Here is a 10,185-nt window from a genome sequence, read left to right on the forward strand (position 1 = left end):
AATCAAGACAAGGTGTGCTAATAATAGTGCCTTCCCAAGGATTGAATTCCTAAGGGTTTGGCATGATATACATCCCTAAGTTTTGATTCTACAATCTCTCATACAAAGCAAAAAAGTAGGCAAAATTGATACCATTAAGCTAATTGTACCAATGTTGCCTCCTTCTTCACTTCGTAAGAGAGGTTGCGGGGTCAAACTCTAAGGGTATGTGTTACGTCAAACCATTGAGAATTCAACTATTGAGAAGGTTTTGGAAAAGTTGTACTGCCAACGTAACGTATTCTATCCTAAGTAAATTGAATTTAAAAGAGTCTTATTTTTTGTTTCACCAAGAAAATTTGGAAGGTAAATTTTGAAAAGAGAGAGAGCAAACAAGAATATAACAAAAAATTAAAAGAATACTAACTAATTATTCAGCTATATCACCCAAAAAACACAAAGTTAACTTTTCTTCGAAATTTTCTTCTCTAAAACAGTGGATAAAATATAGGAAATTCTTAGATATAATGAATTCATAAAGAAAAGTAAATTCTATGAATTATTGACATTAGACATCGAGTACCGACATAACGGACAAAGATGACTGGTTCTTAGCCACCGAACAATACAATCATTGTGAAAAGTATGTTGACAGGGCATTGTTGAAACCTCCATGCTTTCATTAAGATCTTCGAGGCAAATGCAGCATTGCATGTCTAAATCTTCTTCAAGCTTAATTCTGTTGAGTGATTCGATGACTTCTTTAGTTGCAGGAGTCATCTTAATTTCTTGCATGTATTCCGATACGATCCTTTCTTCGATCTCCTCAACATCCACACCAATAGGTAATTCAATGATAATACCAATAGCCAAAGGCCGAACCAGGAAACAATGTTCAAAATCGAAGGTAGGATTAGTATTACAGTACAGTCGTAGAGCTCTTTTCATGATGTTGGGTATTAGTTCATCAAGGACTTCGACGGTGAGTAAATCATGAAAGAGAAGATTGTTTCGTAGAAAAGTTGGACCATTTGAAGAAATTCATAGCATGATATGTAATGAGAAGAAAGTAGTGGAGGAATATGGAACGCATAAGTTATCAATCCTTGAGAACTTCGTCTTTCAAAACGAACATAGAGTTTGACATTGAAATTTATCGTTGAAGTGTGTTGGTGGTGTTGGTTGGGTATGCTATCAAAGATTTCAGGAAAATCATGTTCATTAGAAACACGAAAGCCGCAAGGTAATGTGATAGTTGACATGATTGAGAACTCAGAAAATAATGACTAATGTGAATCGAATATTGTGAAAATATACCAATGGTGCTACACACACACGTACATATATATATTTATAAAGCTCTATATTTAAATCAACTCAAAAGAGTATGAGATCTATCACAAAGACGCAGCATCTTCAAGATAACAGATAGATACAATTGAATTTTAAATTTTTTATTTCTTAAAAATAATTTTTTTTTACTAAAAGTAATCTTGTTTGAGATATTGTTAGGTATTAAAAGATTAATATATTAATATGTTAATTTATTAGGAGAGATTAATATTTTAGATTAAGATAAAGATATATAATATAAAAAGATAAAAAAAAGGTCAATGATAAGGATATATATTTGTTTATTTTTAAGAAAAAAACTGATATACATAGTTCTATATGCTTTCAATATTTGCTTCCAATCAAATTAAGGCATGTGAATTTTTATAGTATACTATAATAAACTCTTTTCATAAATATTATTAATATTTTAAAATGTATTTTTTTATTTTATTAGATAAAAGTATATTAAGTATATAATAATAAGTATATAAGTCTTCCCTTGTTTTTATTGCTTTTTTTTTAAATAATGGTTTGAGTATACTTATCATTATATATTTAAAGTGCATGTTTTCAATTAAAGCAAAACATGTGTTATTAACTCTTTTATAGATTAGTTATTTCATAATGAACTCTTGTTATTAATGTTAATTGACATATTAATTAACTCTTGTTATTTAGTATGTAAGGCTAAGTATCCAACTCTTGTTATTAACATTTGCTAATTACTTTCTCCATCCCAAATTGTAAAACAATTTGAAATAAGATTACACATACCAATAGAACACAATAATGATACTTTACCAATTTAATTTTAAAAAAAAACTATAAAATTTTAAAAATACCCTTATATAATTAATTATTACACTACAATATCATTTCAATTCTCTGTCTATTTAAGCAGTAATATTAAAAAAATATCATTAATAAAATCTTAATTTTCTCAAGTTGTCTTCATATATTTAAAGTTTTCCTTTTTTGTTTTGGCCAATATATACTTCAAGTATTTGTCTTTAATTAATTTTTTGATTATTTTATATAATTTTTTGTGTTTTGTCTATAATTTTTAAATCCTTTATTGTAATTTTTTGATCATCTTTTATAATTTTTTAGATCTTTTCAGTCACTTTCTAACTAATTAATGGTTAAAAATAACTTTTATTTATGATAAGAACCAAATTTCATTTTTTTTCATGTTTATATGATAAATGAATTAAGGTCTTTGATATTATTAGATTTAATTCCAGAAGATAATTTGTTTATTTATCCAAGAAATTATAATAAAAATTTCTTAAATTTAAATCAAGTTCAAATCTTTAAACTTTTATGGAACTCAAATAATAAATTTGGTTCACATCTAAATCGACACTAATCCAAATATAAAATTAAGAGTTTAACTACTAAAGAATTGGAATGAGTGCCAATTATCAAATATTTTAAAATTATTGACTTTTTTAGAACTCCCTTCGCGGCCCAACCATTTTAACCAGTCCGGATGACAGATCATGGCTTCTTTCGTATATCACCAGAGGAGGGATAAAAAAATTATAAAATTGTAACCACTCTTTTTGTATGTATAATTTGTTTCAAAAGAATATCAATATAACTAGAATAAATCCCTTTAAAAGTCCTCAAAGGCTAACTAAACATTAACATTAGGGCAGTCCGCAAGTTTTGTACAAAACAATTTAAAAATTTCTAAGAAACTCCAAAAAAACGCATGAGATTTAAAATTTATTTAAAAAAAATTAATCATTTAATCATTATAATTTTAATCCAATTGTAATTGAATCCCTAAATTTTGACTCATTATAACTCAATCCTTAAAATTTTAACTCGATTGTAAATCAATCCTTAAACTTTTTCTCTTATAATTTAATCCCTAAAATTTCAACCTCTTAAATATTAATCTTTATATTTTAAAAAACAAAATTATAAAAATTAAAAGTATTTAAAATTTATTACTAATATATTAAATTACTAAACCCTTTTAATCTTTATAAATATTATAAATATTAAAATTTTAAAATATTTTAACCTTTATAATTTTATTTATTAAAATATAAGGATCAACATTTAAAAAGTTAAAACTTTAAAAACTAAATTATAAAAGAAAAAATTCAAAAACTAATTTACAATTGAGTCAGAGATTGAATAATAACAAGCCAAAGTTTAGAGACTCAAATACAATTGAGTAAAAACTATAATGACCAAATGATTAATTTTTTCTTTATTTAAAATAAAACATATATATTTATATAATGTAGTATTTATTTTAAAATAAAATTTTAAAATAGGAGATAAGTAAAAATAATGTCATTAAAAATCTGCGTAATTTATTCTCAGGAAGCAAAAGTCCTAGCTATCTCAAATATATATATATATATATATACACTTTTTAAACAAAAATTAAATTTGGCAGTTTACCATAAAAGGAAAAACAACTTGATCCGCTAGGCTCATAATGTTCCTAGTATTTAGTACAGTTCTATAATTGAGGGAACAAAAAATAGAATCTGGAGTTGTCATTCCACCCAACATGTCAGGACACATGAATCCTCTATTCTTTACCAACCATCAACATCACAACCCTTTCCAGCAAAAGAGGAGGAAAATCTTAAGCAGGCAAATGAAGCTTTTGATTATTCTTCCAGCTGCATGGCACAGTTTTCGAATGCTCAAAAATTTGAAGCAACAATTCTTCACAGAACACATAATAATTTTAAGGGATAATATGACTCTTAATTCCTAAACTTTCTCTCAGTTATTAACTTAGTTCTTAAACTTTGATTCATCACAACTCAATCCTTGTAGTTTATTAAGTTGAGAAATAATAGGAATTAAATTATACCAAGTCAAAAAATTATAAGGATTGAACTGTTCCAAATCAAGGAACTATAATGGTTGAGTTGTTTTGATTCAAAGTTCATTTGAGAAAATATTCAGGACTAAAAGTTATATTTTCCCTAATTTTAAAAAGCAGGACAATTTACCTTTGGAAGTAGTAGTAGAAGAAATCAGCATACAGCAATGTCTGAACAATGCCAGAAATCCACGCTGCAATAAAGCATCAAAAAAACTCAGCCAACTATTGAAGAAAATAAGATGATTGGGATTTGGGAAAGAAAAGAACTGAAACAATAACGAGATAATGTGGCAATGATCGTGAAGGAAAAAAATGACAAGATCGCGGACATCACATGTGAAGAAGTAATGTTCAGTCAAGATAAAATACTTTATTTCTCTTTTCGCTCACTAAACATTGAAGAAGTGAATCTGACTAAAAGGAACTTGGAATTTGCCAACTTTTCTTATTGTTTATGCTCAGTTTTAAGTTACAGACAGAACAATGAATTACTTAAAGAAGTTGGTTTGTTTTAGAGGAAGATGGGACTTAGGAGAAGGCACTGAGGAATATAGAAGATAATTACATTTTTCATAGCATTTACTTTCATAGGAGTTTACTATTCCTCTGTTCATCCATCCCTTGATCTTTACCTTGTTCCTCCAACATACAATGCATATAACACTCATAAGTTGGCTGGATGTTGAAGGCCAATAAATCACGAAAAGATCCAATTTTTCTTTCACATCCTAGATATTTATAGTTTTTTTTTTAATTCATGGCTTTTATTGAGAAAAATAATAATCAAAACAACCAGAATAAAAATCTCCTGTGATGATATATCTGAGCAGTTATTAGTATCCTGAGCAATCACTTCATCTGAATGCACCACATTCTCAACCAAATCCCATTTCATAAATAACATTAAACCACTTATCTTTGCTCGAGATTTACTTCAAATGGGTTTTGTGCCGTCAATGCAACACACCTTCAGCAAATATTATGACGGTCTTGCACAAAACCAGGCTCGTGTAATAGTTTTTAAAATGACAACGAACACTGAAGTATTGAGCAATGCTACAAATAAATATCCACATTTGACATTTGCATATAGTATAATATTGACAATAAAAATATGACATAAAAGTTGCAGTCTTGCAGATACCAAGCTACAAATTTTAGTTACTAATTCACAACATAGCCTAAAACCAAAGCAATTATGAAACACAGGGAGGAAGAGAATCATACGTATCCAATGGACATAGTGGGGCTCAGTAAAGTAGCGGTAGATCCAATTCACTATGTATAATGCTCTATACGCACTGCATTTAGACAGATAAATTAAGCGAATATTATCAGCTTTGAACTTCATAAGAATGTTTAGTTGAACAAGAACATACAGAATTAATATAAATTCACTTGCATAACTTGAACAACAATTGTATAAGAAGTAATTAACTGCAAGATGCCATAACAAAGCATTCAATGAAAAGGAATTAAAAAGAAACTAGAGAAATGCCTAAACTAATTTCCGTTGATGTTTTCTCTTTTGCGTAGAGTTCTTAATTTGTTTCAACAATAAAATCCAGCCAAAAGGACACCATAACAAATGACTAAAATGTGTAACCTTAAATGGTAGGTGTCTTGTGCAGCACTTACATGCCCATATCACATGGAAATCTAAAGAGGCAAAAATAAAACATCATTGATAGTTTCTAAATTCTGAAATGCCTAGATCCTGTATAATATTAATGTCGCATTTGTAAACACTGTCCAGGGAAAAATAAGGTTGGGGCTACAGCTGGACTATATCTGGACTCAGTCTAAAAAACAAAAATGTCGGGATTCAGAAAACATCAACAGAGCTTGAAAGACGAAACATCACATTTGAAGTCTGCCATATCCAAACTGGCAGGGAGGTTGGGGTCAGTTTAAGAGGGGAAAAAAGATAATGAACTATTAGTAGACTGTTCAAGTTTTGACACTCAGGGTTTCAAGGTATTGAGCTGAAGAGATAATGATAAAAACTGATAAGGCCCCTCAAAAATATAATTTTTTGTTTGCTTCCCATGGATAAAACCACATATGACTTGAGCAGAGCGAGTGGTGCCAAGATGAGAAACAAAATCAGTCAGAATATTCAACCAAATTTCAGAATAAAAGGCCATATTAGCTAAACATAAAAAGTTGCATGGAATGACTTCCCTCAGCACTTTACTCCATGACTAAATCAGCAGATTGGCAAGAAACCCCCTGGTAGAGAGAAATTGCAAATTACAGTTCTTATTTTATCACACACACTCATGCATCTGCCCCATTCCTTGTTTATAGTGTATGCAAGTCAAAAGTATTCCTAACATCGGCTACTAACAACTAACTAATCCAGACAAATGAATTCAGAGAAATACGCCCTTACTCTAAAATCCATAAGAATATGGTAGCAGATCCCTCTGACAGGTGGATTAAAAGTTAGAAGTACCATTTTGATAATAGTATGAGACATCAAATGAAATGCTATATCCTTGGTGAAACAAATTAACTTTTGCATATGGCTTCAGACTTCAATGATCAAAAACTGCAACAAAAATCAATATCTGATATTTTATGTACACAAAATCAATTACAAGTACATACTAGGATGGAATTAATCAGTAAAATGGTTGATTTAGCTTAACAAATCATTGATCAGTCACTTCAACATGTTCAGAACATAGAAGCTACCAGTAACAAGGTAAATGCAAAGAGCAAGAAAGCATATACATATCAAACAGTCTTAAAATAGAAAATGGAAATTGAGGCTTACCCAAGAAGAAATACATATTGTCCTGTTAAATTATCAATATTCCTAGTTCTCTGTAACAGTACTAGCTGAGGAAGTATGGCAACAGCTTCTAAATACAAGGAGAATGTCCACATTACCTGGTCAATGTACATGTCAACAGACAGAAAAAGTGGGGGGCTTAATGCACAATTACTTCTCACAAATAGTTTGAAGGAAATGCAAGTAATTTGAAAACTCAGAAAGATTCAATAGAAAACACATAGCAGAGATGCAAGCATACCTCCTTAAATGTGAATTTCTCATTAATAAGTAGGGCTAATAGCAAGCAGGGCAATACAAGGAAAAGATGACGAAAAGTGTCATGGTCTTTGTCATATGACCTACGGACAATCTTGTGGTGCCTTATGTACCATACAATAGAAAATGAGCTTCCCAAGAATATCAACTTCATCAAGGAGTTATATAAAGATATAAAATCAGTAAAGATATCCAAGTAGCGGGTAGCAAAAACAATAGCATAAAGCTCTTGAGTCTTCAAAGAAATACCTGCAGAAGAATAAGATGCATCACAAATCAGAAGCAGAAAGATGCACCCTACATACAAAAAGAAAAAGAAATGCACTCTTAATTTTTAATTTCTGTCCTCTAATTGTGAGTGTATCTTCAACATGTCCCACCCATCTAGAAAAAAAAATACAATAATAGGGGATAAAGAAACAGTTAATTAGGTAAATCCAATAGGACAGACATTAAAATTCGTTCATAGTCAATAACAAATTCTTACATAGTCATCTGAGTCTGTCTTGTACAAAATTACAATTATGCAACTTTGGACATTGCCAATTCTTACTCAGTAATCAACTTTGAGAGCCGTTTATTGAGTGCATGTATATTTCATATTGCAATGAGTTTAATAATTCAACTGCATCTGTTCAACAGATTCCCTATAGTGTACATCAGACTTCATTGCTCACGAATGGTAGTTTTTCTCACCTACTTATAAAATGCCAGCAATTTTAGGTAAGTATAGCACATCCTTTGTTGAGTTCAAGAGAAAAGGGTCAAGACTCGAGATGATTTATTCCCGAAAAAAAAAAAAACAAACAAAATTGGAGTATTTCACCTTACTGTCCTCAAGGTCGTTTGCATTAACACATAAAATCTAACAGACAACCCTGAAATATGTATTATAATATATCAGTTCTACCGCTTGGTAGATTATAGAACTAGTATCTGACAATACATATTTCAAACTGGTTAGCGTTACAAGTTCAATATAATCATTGAGCCATGAGCTAGTGCTTGAACTGGTTTAACGGTTAGTTAGGTTTTTAATGCCTTTTCTTTGATCAATTTAATTGTCAGACTGGCTTCAAATAACAAATATACCATCACATAGGCTTCACTGATCATCTTGTTGTCATCATTCAATTTCCATTATCCAAATTTACGAGTTTACCACGCATGCCTAACATTAAACTGCGACTGAACTTAGGAATTTGATCCATTTCAATTTTATCTTACAACAACAACAACAACAACAACAAGCCTTTATCCCACTAGGTGGGGTCGGCTACATGGATTGCAAGACGCCATTGTACTCTATCATTTATTAAGCTTTTAGAAATATTATTAATTAAGAGATCACGTTCAACAACTTCCAAGAGTGTTCTCTTAGGCCTTCCTCTACCTCTCTTAATCGGACTTAAAGTTATATGTTCCACTCTTCTCACTGGTGCCTCCCTTGGTCTTCTTTGTACATGCCCAAACCATCTCAACCGATTTTCTACCATTTTTTCCTCAATAGGTGCCACCCTCACTTTTTCACGTATGTGCTCATTTCGAATTTTATCTTTACGTGTATGTCCGCACATCCATCGTAACATTCTCATCTCTGCTACTCCAACTTTATGCTCTTGCTGTCCCGTTAGAGCCCAGCATTCACTACTATATAACATTGCCGGTCTGATAGCAGTACGATAAAACTTTCCTTTAAGTTTATTAGGCACCTTACGGTCACAAATAACTCCTTTAGCTTTTCTCCAATTAAACCACCCAGCTTGAATTCTATGTGAAATATCTCCACTGATTTCGCCATCATTTTGAATAATGGCTCCCAAATATCTAAACTTTTCCACTTGAGGTATAATTTGATCTCCCAATTTCACTTCCAAATTATTTTCGAATAGTCCTTTACCAAATTTACAATATAAATATTCCGTCTTACTTCTACTCAGACGAAAACCTTTCGACTCCAATGTCCTCCTCCATAACTCAAATTTGCAATTAACCTCTTCTCTTGTCTCTGCTATAAGAACTATATCATCCGCGAAGAGCATACATTTCGGGATTTCCTCTTGAATATGTTCCGTCAAAACATTTAAAATCAAGTTGAACAAATAAGGACTCAGAGATGATCCCTGATGTAGTCCAATCTTTATATCCAATCTATATCCCTAATACCAACTAAATCAAATTCCAGTACTTTTTACCCCAATCTCACATTTCCATAAATTCCAGACACTAGATGTATAGTTCTACACTTATCTATCACAAATCCACAATTGCACAGCGACGTTGCTCCAAATCTACTGTTCTTCAATCCAATCTACCAAGCAATCCATGGATTCTATCCATAAATTCACAATAATCCAAAACCCAGAAGCAGATAATCGACCAAATATTGAACATTAGCGCACCCGCAAGTTTCGAACAGAAATGTGCAGAGAGATCGTACCAGCACAAGATTTGATGGTGTGGATCTTGAGGAGCAGGACGAGGACGCTGGCCAAATGGGTCATGTCCCCAGCTAACCTGAATATATTCATTTTGGATCAGATCTGGGAAGAGACACTCTTGTGGGTTCCAACGAGATGAAGTAGCTTCTGCAAGTTTCGTTTTTTCACGCAGGGTTCTGTTCCGCTTCCGCACTCCTTCCTATTCGTGTCGCATCGGAGCAGAAAAGAGTTCGAATTGGAACATTGTCCGATTTGATTTGCGTTATTCGGTAGTTTCATTTTCTTATTTTGTTTTGCTTTTTGGTGATTTATCTTGATTTTTTGTCCACATCTTGTCCTCTCCAGCGTTCCACGTCCAATCAAATCAAATAGAGAAAATAAAGCAAAAAATTTAAAAAATAAATATATCAATTTGTAATCAAACTAAATTTATTACAAATAATTACGGTTGTGTCTTAAAAATAAATTAGTGATATTCAGATGTCGGACATATTACTTTTAACAAATAA

At 31.2% G+C, this 10,185-nt stretch overlaps 1 protein-coding gene across 1 annotated transcript; it reads right to left on the bottom strand.

The window, feature by feature from the left end:
• Nucleotides 1-3,706: 3,706 nt before the first annotated feature.
• On the bottom strand, nt 3,707-9,956 carry LOC129300333 (ER lumen protein-retaining receptor). Its single transcript, XM_054938898.1, has 6 exons — nt 9,676-9,956; nt 7,219-7,484; nt 6,960-7,075; nt 5,405-5,478; nt 4,305-4,368; nt 3,707-3,965 (listed from the first exon to the last, which is right to left on the bottom strand). Exons 1-6 carry the CDS (start codon nt 9,764-9,766, stop codon nt 3,929-3,931), a joined length of 648 nt encoding a protein of 215 aa, XP_054794873.1. The 5' UTR covers nt 9,767-9,956; the 3' UTR covers nt 3,707-3,928.
• Between the last annotated feature and the right edge of the window lie 229 nt (nt 9,957-10,185).

This window comes from Prosopis cineraria, unplaced genomic scaffold, assembly GCF_029017545.1.
Source record: "Prosopis cineraria cultivar Desert tree isolate PC_DT_omini unplaced genomic scaffold, ASM2901754v1 PC1539, whole genome shotgun sequence".
NCBI lineage: Eukaryota > Viridiplantae > Streptophyta > Magnoliopsida > Fabales > Fabaceae > Prosopis > Prosopis cineraria.

Bases quoted from the DNA above. Each gene is read 5' to 3' on its own strand.
- LOC129300333 (XM_054938898.1), bottom strand. From the start codon at position 9,766: ATGAATATATTCAGGTTAGCTGGGGACATGACCCATTTGGCCAGCGTC. The intron at 7,076-7,218 runs GTATGCTTGCAT...TACATTGACCAG, and splicing joins AGAAATTCACATTTAAGGAG to GTAATGTGGACATTCTCCTT. The intron at 3,966-4,304 runs GTAAATTGTCCT...TGTGCCATGCAG, and splicing joins TTCTACTACTACTTCCAAAG to CTGGAAGAATAATCAAAAGC.